Source organism: Nothobranchius furzeri, chromosome 5, assembly GCF_043380555.1.
Source record: "Nothobranchius furzeri strain GRZ-AD chromosome 5, NfurGRZ-RIMD1, whole genome shotgun sequence".
Classification (NCBI taxonomy): Eukaryota; Metazoa; Chordata; class Actinopteri; order Cyprinodontiformes; family Nothobranchiidae; genus Nothobranchius; species Nothobranchius furzeri.
In genome coordinates, this window is record NC_091745.1 from 8,704,276 (window position 1) to 8,729,888 (window position 25,613).

The window sequence follows — 25,613 nt, forward strand, 5'->3', positions numbered from 1 at the left end:
GGCCTCATCAGGCTAAGGAAAAGGAAGTGGTTAAACTTTCTGCACGCTCCTCAGCAGAACAGGTTTATTTCAAGTCAAATGCTCTCACTCGCAAGCTTTTATTTTACGTCAGTTGACATTTATTGGTTAAAATCTTTAAAACACACACACATTTCTTTCTCGTTACACTTTAAATGTTCGACGTTCGCCAGCGTTTCAGACAGAGGGGGCAGGACTGAATGGGTTTGTAAGAAAAAGACAAACATGAGCAACACACGTTTACTTACAGAGAAACATAAGGGGTTAAAAAAATCTGTTGTGAGGATGCACCAGAGAACAAAAGAGTAAAACATACAAAAGTAGTGAAAATGCTTCACACTGCAAACATTGCTGAGGTCATTCCCCTGATGAGGTCCACGTCGTCTTCATTAGCCTGGTTAAAGACAGAATCAGGAAGGGGTGGAAGACAGAAATGTTATATGGCTGCATCACAAAACCACCATAACATCCTTCTGTACACGATGAGAAGTTTTACAATGATAAAGCCAAACCTAAAGAAATTCATTTGCCCAAAAAACAAAAGCAGCTTGTTCTTTAAAGGTGTGGAACGCTGAAAAGGCTTTTTTTTTATTTCTGATTATAATCTGTGAGCTTTTCATGCAGGCTGAGCATGACAACAGTCTCCTACACCTGTCTCCTGCATTAGCTTCTGATATAAAATAGACGGTGAAACTCTAGGATTAGAAAATCCTGACAGATACGCGACACTGTCACTTAGCATTCATGGACTCACCCATCTTGGCTCACGATGGGGGAAGGCTGTAGTTTTAGCCTCCAGGAAACAGCAGAGAACGTCTCAGCTAGTAGAAGTTAACTGTTAGCATTAGCAGCTCCACCACACAGCAGAACTCCTTCAAGCTTGTGTTATTTGTGGAGATAAAACATCAATGTTGCAGGTCAGTGGTGGAGTCACGTTGCTATCCGGTCTTGGGGCGAGATGTCCAAATACCAGGAAATAACACTCCAAAACCTCAGCTGTGATGTGGCTCGCTTCTAGTTCCTGGAAGCGGTGCACCGGAGTCCCCCCACCCCACCCACCCCCGAGTACTACTTACAAGGCATTCATTCCTACTAGAGACCACTGCAAATGTATTGATTGGACGAGTGCTCCACACATTAAGGATTTGAATGTGCAAACCCTTACCTTTGTACCCGTTACCTAGGGCAGCGTTCACTCCATCGTACTTCCCAGCCTGCTCTCCTGCAAAAGTTTAAACTTTTACTTAGTTTTTCATCTGACAGACTGACGTGATCTTCCACGAAAAGAGTTCTGGTTCTTGTTTCCACAGTGCAAGCTACAGGCTATGGGGTGGAAGAGAGTCCATGAAGCCTTTAGCATGCAAGTGAAACAAACGCGTTCAGATGAAGAAAAAAGAAGTAACTTTGGGGAAAGAATGAGCTGATTAACGCCTTTCTTTACGCTTGATAAGGACAGAGTTAGGCTGTGTAAAAGGAAGAATGAGAATAAGAGATGCTGAAACAGAAATGAAAGCTACTGTTTAGCACTCAGCTGCACTCGGATATTACGCAACAAGACATGTGTGGTTTTGCCGTTATAAGAAAGAGCAAAGTGAGAGGAAATTGATCATGAAAGAGGAAGGGTCTGGTTTTTTTTGGCTTACCCAAGGCATCTTGGGTAGCTCCAAGCTGTGCACCGTAACCTTATCAAACAAATGCAACATATGTTAGACCCTAAAAACAAACACATGTAGGTAGAAGAGCAGCTAATGTGTGTAACCCGGAGGAATTGTACAAGACTTACTACATAAGATGTGCATTTACTTCTGCTAAGCCCAGAGGCATACAGATGTGACCCAAAGAGATAATAACATTTGAGAGGTTGTGAGTGATTTTGGTATCAAATTTACCTGTTGGGTGATTTGCATAACCTGAAGAAGCTCCTGAAACAAAAAATAAAATAAAATAAAATAACAGACATTTAAACACTTGCAGCTCTGGGCTTTATACACCATAAAAACTGATCATAGATACCAAGTAGATGCTCCGAGATCCAGACGTAGAAGAGGAGATCATGCTTTTGCAGTAGCCGGTTTATAGAATAATTTACCACTAAGTCTGGAGTGCTGCTAAAAACTCACTTCTATTCTATGGTGTTCAAGTAAAATACGGCCTGACAGGGTTAATTTTACGTTATAAAATACAGTTTTTTTATATATATTTTTATTTTAAAAATGATTATTTTGCTGTTTTTACTGTACATCACTTTGGTGCAGCTGCTGTCTTTATGAGGGCTTGAAAACAGCATTGATACTCACAGACAGCAGCGAGGAAATACATACAAGCATGATTCTGGTAGAGCATGTTTTAGTTCCTAAATCTTACAGGAACCAGACAGGGTGAAGCTGCTTTTAGCTGCCATGCTGCACACAGACGGAATCAGCTTCCTCGTGACCTAAAGTCTGCCCCAACTCGTAGTAGAAGCTAACTCCACAACAGGGCAGAACTCCTACAGGCTTGTGTTATTTGTGGAGATTTAAAAAAACATCTACGTTGCAAAGTAAACTGAGGCCTAGTCCACACGTAGCCGGGTTTTTTTTTTTCAAAACGAATATCCGCCCCTCCAGAAACTTGCATCCACACCACCTCGTTTTTAAAAAAAAACTCTGTCCACACGTACCCGGATAAATACGTTGTTAAGGACATGCCAGACCTGTAGGCGGCACTACTTCCTCGTCTCGTCTCGTCTTCCTCCGCTTATCCGGGTCCGGGTCGCGGGGGCAGCATCCCAACTAGGGAGCTCCAGGCCGTCCTCTCCCCGGCCTTGTCCACCAGCTCCTCCGGCAGGACCCCAAGGCGTTCCCGGACCAGATTGGAGATGTAACTTCTCCAACGTGTCCTGGGTCGACCCGGGGGCCTTCTGCCGGCAGGACATGCCCGAAACACCTCCCCAGGGAGGCGTCCAGGAGGCATCCTGACCAGATGCCCAAACCACCTCAACTGGCTCCTTTCGATCCGGAGGAGCAGCGGTTCTACTCCGAGTCCCTCCCGAATGTCCGAGCTCCTCACCCTATCTCTAAGGCTGAGCCCGGCCACCCTACGGAGGAAACTCATTTCGGCCGCTTGTATCCGCGATCTCGTTCTTTCGGTCATTACCCAAAGCTCATGACCATAGGTGAGGATTGGGACGTAGATCGACCGGTAAATCGAGAGCCTGGCTTTCTGGCTCAGCTCCCTCTTCCCCACGACAGATCGGGTCAGCGTCCGCATCACTGCAGACGCCGAACCAATCCGCCTGTCGATCTCCCGATCCCTCCTACCCTCACTCGTGAACAAGACCCCGAGATACTTAAACTCCTCCACTTGAGGTAGGACCTCTCCCCCGACCCGGAGGTGGCAAGCCACCCTTTTCCGGTCGAGAACCATGGTCTCAGATTTGGAGGTGCTGATCCTCATCCCAGCCGCTTCACATTCGGCCGCGAACCTACCCAGCAAGAGCTGAAGGTCAGAGCTGGATGAAGCTAGGAGGACCACATCATCCGCAAAAAGCAGAGACGAGATTCTCCTGCCACCAAACTCGACACACTCCACACCACGGCTGCGTCTAGAAATTCTGTCCATAAAAGTAATGAACAGAACCGGTGACAAAGGGCAGCCCTGGCGGAGTCCAACCCTCACTGGGAACAGGTCCGACTTACTACCGGCTATGCGGACCAAACTCACGCTCCTCTGGTAAAGGGACTGAATGGCCCTTAACAGAAAGCCACCCACCCCATACTCCTGGAGCGTCCCCCACAGGGTGCCCCTGGGGACACGGTCATAAGCCTTCTCCAAATCCACAAAGCACATGTGGATTGGTTGGGCAAACTCCCATGCCCCCTCCATCACCCTTGCAAGGGTATAGAGCTGGTCCACAGTTCCACGGCCAGGACGAAAACCACATTGCTCCTCCTCTATCTGAGATTCAACTATCGATCGGACCCTCCTCTCCAGTACCTTGGAGTAGACCTTTCCAGGGAGGCTGAGGAGTGTGATCCCCCTATAGTTGGAACACACCCTCAGGTCACCCTTCTTAAAGATGGGGACCACCACCCCGGTCTGCCACTCCCTAGGAACTGCCCCCGATGACCACGCAATGTTGTAGAGACGTGTCAACCATGACAGCCCTACAACATCCATAGCCTTAAGATACCCAGGACGAACCTCATCCGCCCCCGGGGCTCCGCCGCTGTGTAGTTGTTTGACTACCTCAGCAACTTCTGCCCCCGAGATCGGACAGTCCATCCCCAGGCCTCCCAGCTCTGGTTCCTCCTCGGAATGCGCATTGGTGGGATTGAGGAGCTCCTCAAAGTATTCCTTCCACCGTCCGACTATAGCCTCAGTTGACGTCAGCAGCTCCCCATCCCCACTGTAAACAGTGTGAGCGAGTTGCTGCCTCCCTCTCCTGAGGCGCCGGACAGTTTGCCAGAACCTCTTTGGAGCCGATCGATAGTCTTTCTCCATGGCCTCACCAAACTCCTCCCACGCCCGAGATTTTGCCTCGGCAACTGCCACTGCTGCACCCCGCTTGGCTATCCGGTACCTGTCTGCTGCCTCCGGAGACCCACAGACCAGCCACGCCCTGTAGGCCTCCTTCTTCAGCCTGACGGCTCCCCGAACCTCTGGTGTCCACCAGCGGGTACGGGGGTTGCCACCACGACTGGCACCGGCCACCTTACGACCACAGCTAGCAACAGCCGCCTCGACAATCGCAGAGTGGAACAAGGCCCACTCGGACTCAATGTCCCCCACTGCTCTCGGGACGTGGTCAAAGCACTACTTCCCCCGTTCTTAACCTCGTCCTTCGTCTGTGGTCTTCCGCAAGGAGCAGTAATTCCGCTTGCAAAAACAAACAAGCAAAAAGCGCTTGGACAATTGATAAAGCGAGCGCAGCTCTGAGGGCTTCCATGCTGTCGGCTAGTGTAAACACAGGTCGCACACGTGATGTCAGCATGTTTTTGTCGCGGAAAGTGACGTTGCGGACCTTAAAACTCCGGTTTTGTCTGTCCACACGCAGACACCCAAAACGGAGAAAACGCAGATCTTCACTTTGGCCGGAGTTTTTAAAAAGATCCGTTTTCGTGTGGATGACAGGCCAAAACGTAGAAAAATATCTACGTTTTGGCAGATCCCCGGCTACGTATGGACAGGGCCTGAGTTAGTGTTAGGGTTGCATTGCTGTTAGCCAATCAGGGGTGAGATGTCCACATTTCAGGAAGTAAGACTCCAAATCCTGCCGTCTGAAGCTCTCCTCTGATCTGGCAATCTTCTAGATCCTGAAATAGGTGCACCAGGGCTTTTTCTACCCAGAGTCAGACTTACAGGGCATTCATTCCTACTAGAGACTACTGCAAAAGCATTGATTAAACAAGTGAACCACACATTTTATTGTGCTCTCACATTACTGTAATATTTGTGCTAATCACACCAATGGAAAGCACATTGAATTGAGTTTGTGTGTGAACCGTGCCGTATAAAGAAAGCTGCCTCGCATAAAGCCTTAGCTGCAGTGGACCGATCCTACTGAGCTAAAAAATGATAAAACTAGGATGTTTGAATAAAAAATTAAAAACTTTTATCTTGCACTATTATGGCCTAACAACTAATGTTACTTTTATACTTTCATGACCTTACATTGCACTGTGACCCTTACTGCTCTGAATGTGTACATGTTTTACTCCCAACCTCAGAGGAAGTTAGTCTGGTTAAATAAAAGGGACCATCCCACACTAACAGCCTTTTCCCATCATGCACAGCTACTCACACTTCTGTCACACTCATCCTCACCATATTTGCTGGCGGCTTTGGCACCTTCAGCAGTGAGGCCGAGCTGCTGAGCGGCGTACGGGTAGCCTCCGTTACCTAAAAGAATAGCAGACCATAATAGACGCATTCGGCAAGTCTGAAAGCTGCGATGGTGTCACCAGCAGACAGGATGTCACAGAAAACACTGTTTTCCAATGAGGGAGGGACTTTTTAAAGTTTTTGCATCATGGAAATAAGATGATTAAACCAACATGGCAACATTTTAATTTGCAGGTTTCTCAGGAATGATTCAGATAAATTTACCAGATGTGTCTGACATCTTGTGAGAAAAAATATGTAAAAGTGAGGTCAAGACCCCATTTCTCAGACTAAAAAACACTGTGGTTTAGTTGGTTGTTCGTGCGTTGTTGGACTCATTTCACAGCAGTGACGCTTAAAGTTGCATGCAACTGAAGTTCTTTTACCTTCCAGTCCTGCAGGAATTACAGGAGCATTCCCATAAGGAACCTGTGCAGCTCCTGCTCCTAAAGAGGAGGGAGAAGGCAAAACGGATTCATCTTCCCGTAATTTAAGGCTCTCTGTGATCTTTAACACAGACTAAGGATGCAACAGAGGTTGTTGCTGCATCACTCACCATATTTGCCAGCAGTTGAGTCCAGTCCTGTAGCAAGTGCTCCTAAAATAAGTGAAAATAAAATTCATTATCATTAGAGAAAATACATTTATTCTGTTTCTGTTGGTTTAAAATACAAGAAATGATGAATAAATGATGACAAATTGAAATTTTGTAAAGATGGGAAAAGTTACCCACCAAGTTGGTGTTTGTCTTTTATTAACAATGTTTTTCTTTCCAATTAATTTAATGAAAAACAGAATCATAAACCCTCACTGGATTACAGCTAGAATTGTTGATGCAAATAGACTAAAATGGGTTTTTAAGATGAAGAACGACCAACCAGATCCAGGAAATGTGATGCTGTTTGTTCTTGTTTATGTCTCACAAAGATTTTCAAAATTATTTGTTAGAATAAAACATAGCACATTTTAGAGAAATTAAACACAAACAAAAAATCTGAGGCAAATTATTTTTCGTCCTTTTTTCAGAATCGTGGCCTGAGTTAGCTCTTGATTGGCCCTCCTGTTAGCTTTGTTAACCTTCTCCCCGAATCTCCTAAAGGCCGCTGTCTACTTCAGCTAAGAAACTTGGAATAAAACTATGCTTTCAGTCTATCGGTGCATTGTTCTGTGTTGGTTCACGTCAAACCTTCTGACCTGACCAACACTTATGTTCCCAAATGGATCGTTCCTTACCGTACGGCCCCTGGGGCTGTCCTGTGTAGCCTCCTGTGCTCAGGGCTGAAACGTCAGGGGGAAAAAAAAACATTTTTCAGCTTTTCTGGTCATCAACTCATTAATGAGAGATAATTAAAGCATCTACAGAAGGAAATCAGAAACCAGCAGCTACAACTGGTCAGCTTCAATGACTAAGACTCAACAGCAGCGCCCAGTAGAGATGCAACTACAGTGGTTTTGGTGTTTAATTGTTTAAGCCGTCTTATTTTGAGCGTTAAGCCCCTACTGGTTAGTGTCATCACCTGTTAAGAGGTTTTCAGCAGGTTGTTGTTACCTTCAGTCTTTCCTGCTTTGCTCTCAGCACCATCAGCTAATGGGCCATTCCCATCTGTACCGGGTCGGCCCGGGCCGGGTAGCCCCAGTCGGCCCCAGCCTGGCCCGGTTGATTCCACACATCCTTAAGTCTTAAGCCCATGTGGGCTGATTCTACCCACCAATCAGAGGCTTGCTCTAATGGAAGGTGTGAATTTGCTGTCAGCAGTGGGCGTGTTGGCCCTGGTCGGCCTGAAGCAGACCCCCTCGAGAAGAGGGCTGAGAATGAGCCTTGGTTGGCCCGGAAAAATACCAGGCCACCCAGATATGTAAACAACCTACGCTGCCCGGCCCGGGCCGACCCGGTACAGATGGGAATGGCCCATTACTCTGCAGACTAATCAAGCCCTGAAATATAATTCTAATTATCACTAATTATCTGTATCGGCTCGTTACTCATTAAGAAGGCTTTTTTCTCTATTTAGTGATGCACTCACCAGCTCCGTAACCATCGCTGTATCCATTCCCATAACCTGTGGAGAAGACACAAGGAAATATTTTGGACTATAAGTGAAGAGGATGTTTGAGGGTGCTGCAGATGCGAGCCAAAACCTCGCTCTCTCTCTCTCTCTCTCTCTCTCTGCTGATGTGTCACCTACCAAAGCCGTTACCTGCCACAGCGCCGAGGTATCCCGTTACGCCATCACCATAACCTGTCATGACACATTTTGACACCTTTTGAATGAGATGACGTTTAGACTCATCCATTTAGATTTGGACAAAGAGAAAAGCGGATTTCTGTTTTGTTTTGTACAATTTATCCGTGATCACCAGATTATGTTAAAAAAGGATTAATGCTCACCACAAAATAAAGCTACAGCAAGAGTTTTACACTAAGTTTGGTTAATAAAGGGACCCTTATTGTAAAGTGTTACCAGAGTTTCCAGTAAAATCTTTTAAGAAAGCTGAAGAGGAGCAGAGCTTGTAATTACACAGGCAAATGGTCGGTTTACAAGGCAAAGTAGGAGCAGCGTCTGACTTCCTGATCTCTGGCTCTGAGTCCTCGTCTGGGTTCAGCTTCAGAACAAAATTTCTTTATCAAACGTAACCGAGCTTTTCCTGGCAAGCTCGTAAATTTACATAAGAGTGAGTTAAAGTTCCTTTTGTCCCAGCAGTAATCCCAAACATCAGCTCTGATATTTAAACAGAAATCATGTTTTACGCTTTTGATGCAAGCCAGCAGTCCTTAGATTGACCAAAATAGTTAATTACTGAATATTAAACGATTTAACATCAAGGAGGAGTGAATCACTGGATAATTGAAAGTTTTGTTCATCGCTTTAAACCAGAGATCATCAACCTGGTATCGGGGGGGGGACCACATCAGGTGCCTGCAGGTATGTTCTAAAAATGGCACAACTCACCACTGAGCATCAGTCAAAACTACTTTTTTTATTTCTTTTCTTTTTTTAATCACACTCGTATTGATATAGATTTCAAAATGAGTGACAATTATAGTTACAATTAAAATTTTCAAAGGTAAGAAACAAATTACTATAGAGCTCAATAAAATAAAATGACACTCACCGTTTGTCTTGCCTGGAACACCTTGGGGATACCCACCTTGTCCAAGCGCAGCAGCTGCTAAGATTTAGATTCATTTTTAAAACAGAGAAAAAACTGAATGTGTGAAATAACAAATGCAAAACTTACATTCATCTCCAAATCAAAAACAAAGAGTTTTACCACTAAGCTTTCCAGCTGCGCCACCCAGGTACGCCCCCTGTCCCAGACCTGTGAGCAGAAGATGGGAACTTTTTACCAGGTGCTTGCCCGCGTTTACTGAATATTTCCATTTGCTGCTCCAAACATTACCTGCTCCATAGCCTACAGCTCCCAGGCTTGCGCCCTGGTAGTTTCCTGCTCCACCAAGATAGCCTGCAGAGAAATCCAGCAGCAAATCACTGTGGGCTGTGATTTCACGTGGAAAACGTCTTTTCTCCACAGTCTTCATTATAATGGATCTCACGGAAGGTGTAAACGTATTTGAGGTATGAAACTGACACTGGAGGGAAACAGTAGCATCTTTGTTTCAAAGAAAATTGGTTTCTTTGCAGTAACAATCCTGGAATTAATCCAGAAATTCTCAAAATCAGAAGCCAAACAACCTGAAACAGACTTCACGAGTCGTGCGTGACACAGACAAATAAAGCTACATGAAAACATCGGAGTAGCATGACTGAGAATAGCATTTCTGCCCCAGCAGCCAAACCTGTGGTTAAGAGACCATCATCATCATCACATCTAAGCAGTTGTAAGCCAAAAGAGTCAACAAAACATCAGTTTTACATTAGCATTGTCATTCAACGCATTGCAGAAATATTTTTTTATCCAGATCAGTGTGCAAAAAGGGTCCGATCCATCAACAGCTGTGGCAGACATTTGTTTGGTGCTTCCTGGTTTGTTGTCCTGCTTGAAGCCTGAAATTAATTGAGTTAAAAAAGGTTTAAAAAAAAAGACTGAGTGGAGGCCAATCCACACGATCTAGAATAACCAGCAAAGACACGAGGTAAAGGAAACGTTTGAGTGGATCTCATGAATGAATAAAACCATCAAAAGTCATACAGAGGGAGGTAAATCTTTGTTTCTTACTTGCAGCCTGCGTGTTCCCCCCAGTCTGCCCTGGGGTATAGAAAGATTTTGGCTTTATTTTTGTTTTTTCTGCCTGAGAAAAGTCTTTTGCGTCCTCTTCAGGAAACTTTTGAGCGTCGTGCCCTTCTTCAGCCAAGACAATACCCAAACTCTGAGTTCTGCTTCCACCTGGGCTCACTGGACCATAGTGCTGCTGGACTCTGATGTGAAGTCCTATTTTGTCTGTAGACCCAGCTTCTTTGTCGCCCTGTCTGTTTGCCAGCGTGGATAAAGGGTTTCTTTTATCCGGCTGCTGTCCAGTGGAGAACAAACTGCTCCTGGGGTCTTGACCTTGTGGAAGAGAAGGATAGGGCCTCTCTTGTGAAGACGGCTTCACGAGCGCATGATGTTTGTCCATTTTACTAGCATGGGGCTGGGCGAAATACCTCTGAAGCCTTTGCCTCTGTGATCCCAAAAGGCCAAAGTGGCTGATGCCTAACCTCTCTGATAACTCATCAGGAGATCCACTGTCTCCAGGTCTTAGGTTCTGCTGCATGGATGAATCTCTGGAGTTGTGTGTCTGAGACAATTCTACACGTCTGAAGTCTTTATCAACAGGAAGTTGTATTCTCACGCCCGCTGCTGCTAATGCTGTTCCACTTTTGATCGCTGCATGGGCTCTTTGTGTTTGTGAAACAGCACCAAGATGTTTCTCCTGCTGTTGGAGAGGGGTTGTGGGTCTGAGATTGGATGACTGAAGGACTGGATCGATGCTTTTGACCTCAATTCTTGCATGTAGCTCAGGAACCGACCGACCGAGTTCACCGGTTCTCCTCTCCATGGGGGATTCAGCTCCAAGAGTTCTGCCTTGGTTTCCATACAAGTGACTTTCAGCTCTGCTCTTTTGTCTCTTAAGATCTTGAAGAGATGGGCCCAGACTGGCCACCTCAGGTCCACCCAAATCTGCTGCAGAAACACCTGGCAGAGAAATATCATCATGCACTCACAACTTCCTGCAGGCTCACACACAACAGCGCTTCCTTCACAGGAAACACACTGAATGATCTACATATGCACACAAGGACTGAAATAACTCCTCGTCAACAACGCAGTCTGAGTTTCAGGGAAAGTATTAATTAAATAAAGGGGTTTAACAAAACCAGCTCTTACGTAATCTGTAATCTAAGATGTGCCAAAACAGCATGAATTCAGTCAGTACCACTAAACACAAACATAAATCAGATGAAAAGATAACGATGATTATTGAATTGATTAAGGAAACAAAGCAGCTAACTGCTGATTGGTTGTTAACTGCATTATTTGGAAAGCTGAGTTCAGCTAATTTATCCACACCCAGGGCTGACAACAGGAAGTAGGCTGAAAGATCTCAAAAAGCAACACACTGGGCCCTGTTTTTAACAAGTGTAAGAAATAAATAACCAACAACATCCAAAGCGCTTCAGGCCTCACTTGGTTTAGGTAAGGGTAAGAGGTCATGACTCAACATTAAGAACAGGACAGAAGAAAAATGACGTTTATGAAAATGAACACAACCTCTGCTGACCAAAATAGTCTCACATCTGTCTCATGCATCTTGATGATACTTGAGACTTTTTTTTATTATTTTTTTAATCTGTAGCCATTTGAGACAAGAGTGGGACTATTTGGAAGTTGTGTGTCCCATTCTTTCTGGTATTAAAAATCAGGAAAACATCATCACACCAACACTGAAACACGGTGGTAGAAGTGTGATGGGCTGGGTCTGCTTTGCTGCTTCAGGACCTGGACTGCTTGCTGTAACTGACAGAACCATGAATCTTCCTCTCTAATAGAAAATCCTGAAGGAGAATATCTGATCTTTGACCCTAAACAGACTGTCCAAAATCTCCAATGTCCTTACATTAAAACAGTTCTATAAGGAAAGTGGGACAACATACTCCATAGCACTGTGAGAAACTAGATTTCCGTTTTTACAAACACAACAGACACACTAAAAGTGTTACAGCCAGGTTTGGGTCCAGTAGGGAGCCTAAGTCGCACCCATCTACTTCTGGACCATGGGTCCCAGGAAGAATGAAAAAATGAATGCAAGTCGATGGGGCTAAAAATGCTGCTTCCATCCTGTTTGTTATTTGGCATGGGTTTCATGATGTCAGTGAATTTTAAAAATGCATTTTGATGCCAAGTAGGGGTTGTATGAACTAGTCGACTAGTCGACTTCACTGCTCTGTAGTGACTTTTTATGCCTGTCATCAACTAGTCGCTGTCACGTGATAATGACAAGATGCAGTCCTCGGAAAAGACAGCAGGTGACGAGCACCTGCGCGTCTGGATCGAGGCGGAGGCGACGCGCTGTGCCAGAGCGTCGGTACTGACACCCGCCGTAAAACGGACATTTAACCAAATTGTGACTTTTTCCCTCTTGCAATTTAACCTTCCCCTCACCCCCATCCTAACCTTAACCAGCTTGCACATGCAAAGCTCTGATCGTTGACGCGCTCCAGACATCTGCGTCCTGAGCACGGCCACAGTAACATTATCAAATCAGGTGTCGCCACTCAAAAACAAATGTAACGCGATCGATCATGTCGGCTCATTTCCTTTAATGTTTTCTGTCTTTTATTTTTGCCTGATGCACCCCGCTGCTGTGGAGCGGGGCGCATCATCTGTTTTGTCCTCTGGTGACGCACTGTGGCCGGCGAGCAGCTAGCACTCCGCTGTTTTTGCGGTCGGTAGATCTTTTAGAACTGCAGTTCAAAGGTAACTCATGAGGTGAATATATATGAACGCAGGTAGCAGTTTCTCTTTAGGATTGAGAGGAGATGCAGGAAGACAATAACCAGGCAGGACAGAAAAATAGTCAAATAAAAACAAATTCGTTTTTGTACCTGCTGGTTGCAACAGACAGACACCATTGAAGGCAATCAGAAGTGAGGAACAGAAAATGAAATAATTATTTTAATGTTTAGAGCAGCAGGAACTCCGAGAGGCTGCAGGCGCATCAGTGAGTTTGCGGCCGCTGCGCAGGAGGAGGGGGGAGAGGGCTGAAGCAGAAACTACCGTTGTTAAAAGAAATGTGTTTAACTTTGAAAATGTGGGCGCAATTTTAATTGTCAAAAACTCCACCGAACCAACCCCCCCACCGCCGCTTCAGGTGTATGACGTCATCAACGACTAGTCGAAGTCGACTCGATGTTCATTACTTGACTGTCGACTTATTAAAAAATTAAGTCATGCAACCCCTAGTGCCAAGAACGGGCTTGTTTCAAATGGTGGGAAACGATATTTCTGGTTTTTTGTAAAAATATATCCAGAACTACAAATGTGCATCACCAAGGTGACGTCATCAAACCAGTCACGGAAAAGAGCAGAGGAAAAATGTCTGTAAGTAACTCCAAACCCTTCCTTCAGGAGGAAATAACCAACATGAATCTGGTCATGTGGTAAGTAGCAGCTACGCTAGGGGAGAGGAGATTCTGTGGTGACGTCATAAATGTGGCATGTTTGATTTGTAGCCTTGCTAATTACAAACTTTTACTAGCTGATAAATATCAAAGAACGTGAGTGGGATGGTCGAAACACACTTTGCTCCTTTTCATTTAAATAAAGTACAACTTGTGTGATGCAGGGCTCAAGACAAAGCGGATTAGAAAATAGCTCTTTTAGCCTCGTTGATTTGCATTCAATTTTTTGTTCTTCCAGGGACCGATGAGTCGACCGGAAGGGTCCTTGTAACCTTTTCATTTATGGCCAGGTTGGTTTGGATAGCTTTGCTCTCTTAATAAATAAAATAAACATTTAACAAATGCAGATTATCTTCCACAGCGCTACAGCAGACAGGTGTCTGCAACAAAGGATCACAGAGCAAAGTTCTGCACTTCTCTAAAATCATCTGTGATATTCATCCATTTGAATTTTCAGCACAAAGTTTCACATTTTTTTACAACTGAAATGTGAATGTTTAGAATGGGGAAATCCCTCAGTTGAGTCATGTGAGTTTAGACAATATGCATGTCACACATGACGATTAGTAGCCCTGAACGACGATACGGCGCCTCTCAGGGAAAACTCCACGAGTTTTTTACGTCTTCCTGTGAATCCCATTAAAACTTTATGCTCATCAGCCCTCTGATTCACGTAACCTCAAGCTGAAACACTTCTTCAGTAGGCAGCAACACACACACACACACACACACACACGAACAGCACAGGAAAATGTGTTGATACAAAAATAAAACGTTAGCTTTGGCTATCCTACAGGTACGGCTTCAAGCAAATAAAAAACAACTTAACCTCATAATTAATGAACCATAAAAACACTTACAGATGTGCGGACACACACACAACAAAGATAAAGTGTAAAATGAGTTTGTTCTCTCTTGACCCCGCTGATAGAAGACTCACTCAACCTGAACTCATTTTAATGCTCTCAGGCTCAAAATAAGTTTTGATAAAAGGACGAACAACTAAGTCCTTCAGGGGTACTTCTGAGTTAAAAAATGCTCATGAAATCCGAATGTGGAGTAACCAGGTGGGCAAATCTGCAACACCTGCCCCCAGAGGGTTAAAGCAGAAGCTGGTTTTTATTTGAAAACCGTAAATATATTTGTGAAGCTGTGGATTAAATTGTAGGATAATTAGCTACAATGTCATTGATATGGGATTTATAAAAGGTATGCTTTTGTTTTATCTGCATGCATAAAACCAGAGTGTGTTTCCCCGCAAATTAAACTATGCACAGGAAGTGATGAAGACACGATGCAGCACTCACCTGGTCGAGCTCCTGGATACCCAGCGCCTCCAAAAGCTTCATATCCTGGCAAGGAAAGGAAACAGGAGCCGTTTTATCGTCTATTCAGACAAACACTGTTTACAGATGTTGTCTGCACCATTAAATCAGCTCCACAGACGTTTTAACAGACAACTACAAACAAGCAGAGGCTCAGGGGAAATGTAATTCACTGTATTTATAACAAACACAAGAAAAAGACACAATGTCAGTTTATGTACCTGGAAGAGTTCCAAGACCAGCACCGTAAGCTGCAAAAATCACAGACACTGGTTTAAGGTAGCTGTGAAACTACAGCGATAATTTAATTTAATTTCATTTCATTTAATGTTTGAAGCAATGGGGTTTGAAATACTCAGACTTCTGAACTTAAAACTGCAATACGTTGCCAAAAAATGGATTATTGCCAATACCCTGGTATTCCATACAGGCCAGATATGACAGAATTGTTCTGGGGTGTAAAGTATAAACTCTCCCTTTCTGTCAGTCTCACCACGTTTTCCGCCTTGGCCCAAACCAAATCCCAGTCCATTAGTAAGTCCTGGGCCCAGACCCATTCCTGTTCCCAAACTGGCACCTGCAATCACAGCAGAGATAAATAAACAGGAGCAAAAGGAGGCGGACATCAGTGGAAACAGGCTGTGAGGATTTGATCCGTTACCATAAACTCCCTGGGCTCCATATCCACCTTGCTTCAGGCCTCTGGCTCCCAAACCGAGAGATCTATAACCTCCTGTGGAAAACAAATAAAAAAGCTGTTTCACTTCTGCTGTGTTTCATCCCAAATGAGTCAATATTAAACATTATTCATTTTTGTTCAGACTTATAATCATAAAAACAAGGTAATAAATTAGCAGTTTGTATTTTATCAATGGGATTGGGGGGGGGGGGGGGTCTGATTCTGGGTTTTGTGCAAAAACATTTGATGTAAACGTTTGATGAGTGCTTACCAACACCGAGTTGAGCGGCAGGATAACGTCCAACTGATTAAGTATGACAACAAACCAACAGAAAATAGCATGAGCCTTTCTGGCATTAATGGTTTTTGAGATAATTGTGTTGTTACAAGAGTTCAGCATACTTCCAGTCTTCATAGCTTTTGTGTTGTAGCGGCTGCCCAGCGCTCCAAGGGCTCCCGTAACTTAAAGGAAAGAGAAAAGGATCGCTTGATGCAGCAAGTTATGTTCGGAAGCACTAAACTACAAACCGATCCGCTTTGCTCTTTGAATTAGTCATGTTATACTGTCACATAAGTTTCAATCGTATATTTGTATCTGTATTTGTGTAGCACCTTAAGGTTCAACAACCCCCCAAGGCGCTTCACAACACAATCAGTCATTCACCCATTCACACACTGGTGGGGAAGAGCTATGAATAACCACAGCTGCCCTGGGGAGCACTGACAGAGGCGGGGCCTGCTGAACACTGGCACCACTGGTCCCTCCGACCACCACTTGCAGGCAAGGTGGTTAGGTGTCTTGCCCAAGAACACAACAGCACCATTCTCTGGTCAGAGCTTGGATTGAACCTGCAACCTGCTCTACCTCCTGAGCTACTGCTGTCCCTGCAGCAACAGGCCTCCTTGCAGTAGGAGAAAACTGGAGTGCACAGAGAAAACCCACACATGCATGGAGAGAACACGCTACACTCGTGCAGAAAGGCTGCAGCTCGGATTCAAACCTGTGGCCTTCTTTTTGTCATCAGTGCTACCAACTGCATCATTAGGCAGCCCATAATAGCCCATGATAATATTTAATATAAATCAAGTTCAAAGTGCTTTTACTAGTTTATAAATCACTCAGTGGTGTGGGGCAAAAATGCATGTGTCCTCACTGTATCTACACCCAGCAGGGCTCTAAGATCCTCAGGAAGCAGTCAGCTGGTAGAGCCCCGGATCAGAACCAATCAGGGTGAAGCTGCTTATAGCTACTATGCTTCACACAGGTAGAATCGCCTTGTGATCACAAATCTGCACAACTCTAGTGACTTTTAATATCAAAATTGAAAACTTTCATGTATTCATCAGCCTTTCAGTGGTTGTTTCTTATGCTGCACCTTCTGCACTGTAACGGCTCAGTATTTAAAGTTGCAATATGTAAGAATGACATCCTGTGGTCAAATGTGGTTACTGCAATCACATTCTCACTGCTGTTCTGTGAGTTTCATGGCTGTCCAGAAGATTCTGGATGACAAGTGAAGATAAGTCATACACAGTAAGTTGACAAGTAAAGTTAAAGTCCCGTTAGTCACACACACTGATGCGTGAGCAAAATTTGTTCTCCGCATTTGACCCTTCCCCTGGGGGGGGGGGGGGGGGGGGGGGAGCTGCAGACACAGCCGTGCTCGGGAACTATTTGGTGGTTTAACCCCCCAATCCAACCCCTTAATGCTGAGTGTCAAGCAGGGAGGCATTGGGTCCCAATTTTTCAAAGTCTTTGGTTTGACCCGACCAGGAATCGAACCCTGATCTCCCAGTCTCAGGACGGACACTCTACCACTAGGTCACTGAGCTGGTATATAAAGTGGTAGGTAAGTAGATAAATACATTGTCGTATCTGGTGTTGGCACTTGTGTGTTTTACATTAGGGAGCACTTATTACACTTATTACACTTAGTACGGTAATATTTCTCCAGCATTAGAGGACGTGTGGTTGTTTAATTGATTTTCCAGCACAGAATACAAATTATACACTAGTGCATGCACAATAATCACTTGTAGTAATTTAAAGCACTATTTGTGATTTAGCTACTAATATTGGCATTAGTTTAATAGGAGACAGACTCACCTCCAGGTTTTACTCCAACACCAACATCTGATGCAGAAATGAGAAAAAATGCATGCAGCAACAACTTCACAACTAGAGAGCTGGATTTCTGTGAGGAGTATCATAACTGCTTTTAAAGTGATTAATCAAGCTGCATGGATACGTACTTTGAACTGGCAGCACTCGTCCATAGGATACACTCTGAGGCTGAACCCCTGAAACAAAGAAAATAATATCATTGCAAAAAAAGTCGGTTATCCTAAAAAAAATTAATAAAAGTTTAGAAAAATACACAAAACATAGAAACATTGTCTGCTGTGGTATGACATTCATTTTAAATGAATTCAAGAGTACGTCAAATTATTCAGATGATGAAAAACTATTATTAATTGATGAAGTCTATTCACATGCAGTATTAGCACAAGGAATTGTGTTAAATGGTCTGATCAAACTATTTTAGAAAGAATCAGAACAATGAAGGAAGACACTATTTCATTTCAAATGTGTGAGAACTGTCTGAGGGAGTCGTGATCTCATGTTGCAACAGGAGGCTTTTATAGCTGGAGCCTGCAGGTTCTCCTCACATTCTGCTGTCAGATTTTTCCTGCTTCTGTCAACTTTTTATCGCCTCCTTTGATTCGGTAAAATCAGAGAACATAAACCACACTGACTTGGCAGGACTGATGATGCTGGAGCCAAAAGCCCAGCAGGGTTTTTTTTCTTTCTTTCTGTCTCACAGACTTGATATGTAACATGTAAGTGAAACTCATCAGTCAAGTCAGAGTCTTTGATACAGATCCAAACGTTTTTTTTAAGAATGTTTCACAAAAACGAATAAATTGCTCATTTTTGCAGCTTTACCTGAACAAAAATCCAAATGCATGGAAATGACTTCTCTTTAAAAAGGAAATGTATTTTTTCAGCTTTATTTTTTCTCACACACATTGAGGTATTTTTATAGCACATTTCAAAACTCTAGTCATATTTCACACACCTTAAAACTATGCAAGAGAGAGTTAAATGTAAAACTAAGTCAAACAAGCAAAACCTTTAATTAAACTGCAGACTCAGAAAGTGTGAATATATAATTCTCATACGAATAAATAAATACCTCAGTCAAATAAGGCAAACTTCTGTATTCTAGGAAATATTACAATACTGTGCTGAAGTACTGAAATCATCATGATGGCTACCTGAAATGTGATAAAAGTTTTAATTGTTTAAAAATGTATTTTAAAACTGTGTATTTCTCACCGCCTTGCAGCGTTGGCTGAGCCAACCAGAGGACCAACGACGTCTGCAGCAGCGCTTGGAGCAGCATGATGAAGAGTCGGTGTTCAAAAGACTGGGAGAGAACCAGCTGATGGATGGGAAACAGGAACGCTGGAAATTAAAGTTCTGCTGCCTCATAGGGTCTTATATACGTTGTCTTTTTTGCTCTCTCTCCCTCCCTCTCTCTCTCTCTCTCTCTCACACACACACACACACACACACACACACACACACACACACACACACATCTGACTAAGCAGTGTGTTTCCATTAGCTGAGACCACACAACACACACGTGCATCATAAAGAAAGCTCAAATCTTCTTGTAAACATCAATATTGGATGTGTGTTTATACAAATTTCTCGGAGGAAAAAATATTTGAGCTAATTATTCCTGATTTCACACATTAAACTTGATCACAGATGTCAGGAATGTTATTTTTAAAGAGATCTCTGTGCCTAAAAATAAGACAATTAAGGGACGTATTTTGTACCATGTAAAAGAAAATAAAGGAGCTTTTGCATAGTTTGAAAGTTTTTTTTTATTCTAAACTCACAAGATGCAGTGTCTCCGTCAGTGATGCTAAAATGTGTTCTGATCCACAGAACTAAAACTAAACTAAACAACTACAAATAAAACATATTTTTCAAGTGTAAAATTAGACTTTACATAAAAATGAACAGCAATGAGCACAAAAACATTTTTTCTATCAAGTGAGGTATCCTTTCACAAATATGATTTCATGTGAACGTTCAGCTGCTCTGAAGTCTGCTTTGCATTCACCGATTTTTCGCACAACACCTTTGAAGAACAAAAAGACACATTAAAAGAATCGGTGCTCTTAAAACAGGCTCTGCAATGACCTTTTGTTCTGTGTGGATCTATGATCAGTGGCTAAAATGCTATTTCAAGTCAACTGGAATTTCCTACAGAGGTTTGTGCATTACTTGGCTCGCTAAAACAACAAACTGCAGTCTGCTGAGGCCAGAAAGGACGTAACAACAGTCTTTAGGATCATTTTCTATACAATGCCCGGAAAGCTAATTCTTAACGTAAAGTTTATGTCTTGACCGCGTGCACGGCAGCACAAAATGCAAACTAGAAAACCACATATTATGATTAAACCTCTTGCTTTAAGGGAGCTTTAGGAAAACTTCAGTCACATGTGTGGACCACCACATCGTCTCCCCTGGTGGTACAGAGCTCAAGACAATAACACAACCCCTGTCTGACTCATGACTCCTTCATCCATGATTCACCTCTAAACATTTGTCTGTCTGCTTCTGTCTCATCTGTAAGAAGTGTGTCAGTCATTTAGATGTTGAAGCAATGAAGAGCTTTGAGTTTTGTACAAGGTAAGGAAAGTGTGTAGGGGGGCAATATTTTGGCTTATTTTTTATGCGAGGTATAAATAACAATTCAAATGAAAATGTAATAACACAAATGCTTTGTCCAATTTTGACTCAGAATAACTAAGAAATCTTCCAAACCAGTGTTGCCACCTGCCTTCGACAATAAGAAGCTGAAGTCGACCCAGAAAGTCAATAGATTTGCCAGATGATGTCACACACTAATTTGCATACTGATGAGGTCATCATGTCACGCTGCATTGGCGTTCATTTTCTCCTCAATATCCAACATGGAAAAAAGTTAAACATCTATAAATATAATATGTATATTAAATGTATATGTAAAATAAAATACATATGTGTACACACACACACACATACATATATATACACTCACCTAAAGGATTATTAGGAACACCACACTAATACGATGTTTGACCCCTTTCGCCTACGTGGCATTGATTCAACAAGGTGCTGGAAGCATCCTTTAGAAGTGTTGGCCCATATTGATGGGATAGCATCTTGCAGTTGATGGAGATCTGTGGGATGCACATCCAGGGCATGAAGCTCCCGTTCCACCACATCCCAAAGATGCTCTATCGGGCTGAGATCTGGTGACTGTGGGGGCCGTTGTAGTACAGTGAACTCATTGTCATGTTCAAGAAACCAATTTGAAATGATTGGAGTTTTATGACATGGTGCTTCATCCTGCTGGAAGTAGCCATCAGAGGATAGGTACATGGTGGTCATGAAGGGATGGACATGGTCAGAAACAATGCTCAGGTAGCCCGTGGCATTTAAACGATGACCAATTGGCACCAAGGGGCCTAAAGTATGCCAAGAAAACATCCCCCACACCATTACACCACCACCACCAGCAGCCTGCACAGTGGTAACAAGGCATGATGGATCCATGTTCTCATTTTGTTTACGCCAAATTCTGACTCTACCATTTGAATGTCTCAACAGAAATCCAGACTCATCAGACCAGGCAACATTTTTCCAGTCTTCTACTGTCCAATTTTGGTGAGCTGTTACAAATTGTAGCCTCTTTTTCCTATTTGTTGGTTGTCGGTTGGTTCGCTGGAGTTTTTGACAATTAAAATTGCGCCCACATTTCCAACACATTTCTTTTAACAACGGTAGTTTCTGCTTCAGCCCTCTCCCCCCTCCCCCTGCGCAGCGGCCGCAAACTCACTGATGCGCCTGCAGCCTCTCAGAGTTCCTGCTGCTCTAAACATTAAAATAATTATTTCATTTTCTGTTCCTCACTTCTGATTACCTTCAGTGGTGTCTGTTTGTTGCAACCAGCAGGTACAAAAACTAACTTGTTTTTATTTGACTATTTTTCTGACCTGCCTGTTTATTATCTTCCTGCATCTCCTCTCAATCCTAAAGAAAAACTGCTACCTGGGTTCATATATATTCACCTCATGAGTTACCTTTGAACTGCAGTTCTAAAAGATCTAACGACCACAGAAACAGTGGAGTGAGCGCTGCTCGCCGGCCGCATCAGTGAGGTGCATCACCGGAGGACAAGGTGATGCGCCTCGCTCCACAGCAGCGGGTTGCATCAGGCACAAATAAAAGAATAAAAGACAGAAAACATATAAGGAAATGATCTGACATGAACGATCGCGTGTTAAATTTGTTTTTGAGGTGGCGACACCTGATTTAATAATGTTACTGTGGCCGTGCTCAGGACGCAGATGTCTGGAGCACGTCAACAATCAGAGCTTTGCATGCGCAAGCTGGTTAAGGTTAGGATGGGGGTGAGGGGAAGGTTAAATTGCAAGAGGTTAAACGTCACAATTAGGTTAAATGTCCATTTTACGGCGGGTGTCAGTACCGACGCTCTGTATACATATACATATTGATATACATATATATATATATATATATATATATATATATATATATATATATATATATATATATATATATATATATATATATATATATACACACATGTATATATACATACATAAAAATATACATATATATATATACATATACATATGCATATATACATATACATAATTATATATATACATATATATACTTATACAAATATATACTTATACATATATATATACACATATACATATATATACCTATACATATATATATACACATATACATATATATACCTATACATATATAAATATACACATATACATATATATACCTATACATATACATACATATATATAGATAGATAGATATAGATAGAGATATAGATATATATAGATATACACACATATATGCACATATTTATACACATATATACATATATATAAAGATATACATGTATGTGTGTGTGTGTGTGTGTGTGTGTGTGTGTGTGTGTGTGTGTGTGTGTGTGTGTGTGTGTGTGTGTGTGTGTGTGTGTGTGTAAATATGTGCATATATATATATATATATATATATATATATATATATATACATATACATGTACATATATATGTGTGTGTCTGACCTGCATTGTGAGCTGTAAGGTCTTAGACAGGTGTGTGGCTTTCCTAATCAAGTCCAATCAATATAATCAAACACAGCTGGACTCCAATGAGGCTGTAGGACCAGCTCAAAGATGATCCGAAGAAATGGAAAGCACCTGAGTTAAATACGGATGTCTTAGCAAAGGGTCTGAATACTTAGGACCATGTGATATTTCAGTTTGTATCTTCAAATAACTCTGCATGAATTTCTAAAACTGTGTGTTATTCTGTGCATATGGGGTGTTGTGTAAACATTAATGAGGAAACAAATCGCTGCAATATAACAAAGAGTGAAAAATTGACGAGAGTCTGAATACTTTCCGTACCCGCTGTATGACATAAAAATTCAACACACAGTTTTTGTTTCTTTGTTTACATATTTTTACATCATTCACAAATAATCTTTTCACCTCATGATCTTTTTTGTAGTGGATAAGAGAGACAGATACAAAAACAGCTCTGTTGCCATCGTTTCTGCTCGTGGTTCCTGCCCAAAGCACAAATTAGGCTGTGATTTGTGATAATAAACCAAACGGTATATAAAAGAATTAGGCTTTTTTTTATTGTCCTTTTTTCTCACCAAAATGACTGTTTGAATGTGAATGAACCTTATAAACGCACATGAAAAATAGTTTACTAAACATTAACTGTTAACTGTTTAGGTCTCATCGTCTCTGCAAGAACCTACACGCCCAAAGAAATACCCAGTCCAATTAAATCAATGAGGCAAATCAGTTTCTGTTGCAATAACTTGTTCAAAGTGCTGCCTAAACATTTATCTTAGTTGGATCTCTAAACAGCTCACCTATTTCAAAGGTAAAACGATGAGTTTTACTATCATCCAGAGTTCGGCTGTGGTGAGCTTAGTGTTCTCCATCTAGAGACTGGAACAGCAGTGTTTATCAGAGGTTTTATGCTCCTCTCCATCCAACTTGTAAAGCACAGTGGGCCACCTCCAGGGGGCTCAGTATTTGTGTTCAGCTTCATGTAGCATGCAGGCTAAAGAAAGGAATCTACAGTGTGATGTGTTAGGTGTTTCAGCTGAAAGCTGGTTTTAATGATCCAGTCAGACTCAGGGGGAGACCTTTAAAGTCAGGTTCTGTAATATATGCGGTTCTGGAGGTTCTGACTACTTCTAGTTACGTGTTTGGTTAGAAATCAAAGCACACCTTGAACAAGTCACTTACAGTAAACCTCGGGAGGTGTCCTCTAAGTGCTTTTCCTGTGCCAGACTGTAAATAAACATTCAGGAGATAATTGGCCCTGCATTCATTCTGTCTGCATGGGACCTGCTCCAGTTATGGTCAGCATGTGGAAGTTTCCACAGCAGAGAAGCATTACCTCGCTCAGCATCGCCTGCAGACTCCCGTCAGTCAGGATATTATTTATGGAGAACCTGCTGAAAGGTTTGTTCGGGAGTCTGCAGCAGAGTCGCCCCAACATCCCTGAATTCATCGGCTCAGTGTTGGTGCAGCGTCTTAAACGGTAGCAGTAAACAAGGAGATGTAAAATGTAAACACAAGCAGTGATAATACCTTTTTATTTGTTAAAGCCTTTTAACTTTCAATGTAAAACAAGAAAAAGGGGTTCATTGGGATAGTTTTCTTCTGTCTGGTCTGGATGCTCTGCCTGCCTGCCTAAAATGACTTGAGGGTGTAGTAACACCCATCATGGAAAGCGTTGCCATGGAGATAATTATAAACTCAATAAAGAGCTCAGGTGTGAGCTTCTCTGAAGTGCCCAGAAATCAAAGCTTCACCAATGAGAGACGAGACAGAGTCTGGCCTCACCTCAGTCCAAATTCACACACACTTACTGTATCACACACACACACACAATCGGCAGCTGTCTTTCTCCTGGCGTGAAGTAAGCACAGACCTTGCGGCTGCAAAGGGATGCTGTGGAGTGTTTACAAATCCCCAGTGTGTCAGTCTTTGCTGTGTTGAGTCTGCGATGTTTCCTCACGTCCCAGTGTGTGTGTGCGCGTGTGTGTGTGTCCTCCACACCCATCGGTGGAAATGCAGCTCTTTCATTTCAAATAAAGAACCCATTGAGTGGGTTTGATCTGGCTGTCAGTCATCCTGCGCTCCTTCAGCACTGCATCCATACCCAGCTCAAATAAATGTATGCACCGCTGCACTCAACGCTGCAAACTTACCAGAAACTGCTGAAAAATGAACAATTTTACTGCAAGAGCAAAGTTAAACAAAGATGGCCGGTCACGCATGACGCAAAGCAACTGGAGACAATTCCATAAAGACAATAACGTTCATCTTTTGGGCGAATATGTTCACCGTTGATGAAGGAAGGGGGACGGAGAATCATTTAATGCTGCTGAAATGCATCATTAAGGCTGAAAGAACTATCTACCTTTTTTAAGTGACTTACTTTTGCTTAAAGAACATCAGTCATCCAGCTGTATGGCATTGCTGTCGCTGTTTGTGAAGTCGTCTGAACAGAAACTACGAAACATCTGATGTTGAAAAATCCCTGAGGAAATAATCAAGTGCTTAAAGTGGAAGGAAAGATGGTTTACTTTCTAAAGACGCATTAAGCTTTACTATTAACGTTTTTGGCTAAACGGAGACGTGAGATATTGTTGCTGCAGTGGTTTAAAAAAATAAACGCAAATCTAAAATCAGAAACCACACGGGAAAAAGGAGATGGAAACTCCACAAACATGACAAACAAGTGCTAAACTGACACTGAAACATCTTATTTATTGCATTAATACTCCATCTGGTGGATCTTTTCCTTTTTGATTTAAAGATTAAAAGGGAAATTAAAAAAAACTCATTTCATATATTCAAAAGATGTACCAAATTGAGTGTACTAAATAATTATGAAAAAGATCCTGATCGCACTGGAATTAAGAACAGGAAGAAGTTTAAAATGAATCTG

At 42.6% G+C, this 25,613-nt stretch overlaps 1 protein-coding gene across 6 annotated transcripts; it reads right to left on the reverse strand.

The window, feature by feature from the left end:
• Positions 1 to 79: 79 nt before the first annotated feature.
• On the reverse strand, positions 80 to 23,562 carry LOC107378505 (uncharacterized). 6 transcript variants are annotated; one of them, XM_070551380.1, is made up of 24 exons: positions 23,518 to 23,562; positions 18,847 to 18,952; positions 17,760 to 17,807; positions 17,614 to 17,640; positions 15,909 to 15,968; positions 15,778 to 15,810; positions 15,489 to 15,560; positions 15,321 to 15,404; positions 15,049 to 15,078; positions 14,810 to 14,854; positions 10,060 to 11,016; positions 9,283 to 9,345; positions 9,154 to 9,201; positions 8,995 to 9,051; positions 8,067 to 8,120; positions 7,905 to 7,940; positions 7,114 to 7,158; positions 6,437 to 6,478; positions 6,267 to 6,326; positions 5,824 to 5,898; positions 1,908 to 1,940; positions 1,662 to 1,700; positions 1,184 to 1,240; positions 80 to 412 (listed from the first exon to the last, which is right to left on the reverse strand). In XM_070551380.1, exons 2-24 carry the CDS (start codon positions 18,911 to 18,913, stop codon positions 408 to 410), a joined length of 2,037 nt encoding a protein of 678 aa, XP_070407481.1. In that variant the 5' UTR covers positions 18,914 to 18,952; positions 23,518 to 23,562; the 3' UTR covers positions 80 to 407. The 6 variants fall into 6 exon arrangements, with proteins under 6 accessions (XP_070407481.1, XP_070407482.1, XP_015804237.3 ...); XM_070551381.1 differs by lacking the exon at positions 23,518 to 23,562 and having other exon boundaries at positions 8,995 to 9,048; positions 18,847 to 19,003; XM_015948751.3 differs by lacking the exon at positions 23,518 to 23,562 and having other exon boundaries at positions 18,847 to 19,002.
• Positions 23,563 to 25,613: the final 2,051 nt, after the last annotated feature.

Coding starts and splice junctions, on each gene's coding strand:
- LOC107378505 (XM_070551380.1), bottom strand. CDS start 18,913: ATGCTGCTCCAAGCGCTGCTGCAGACGTCGTTGGTCCTCTGGTTGGCT. Junction 15,079..15,320: donor GGGCCAAGGCGGAAAACGTG/GTGAGACTGACA, acceptor TGATTTTTGCAG/CTTACGGTGCTGGTCTTGGA. Junction 7,941..8,066: donor TGTGGCAGGTAACGGCTTTG/GTAGGTGACACA, acceptor TCTTCTCCACAG/GTTATGGGAATGGATACAGC.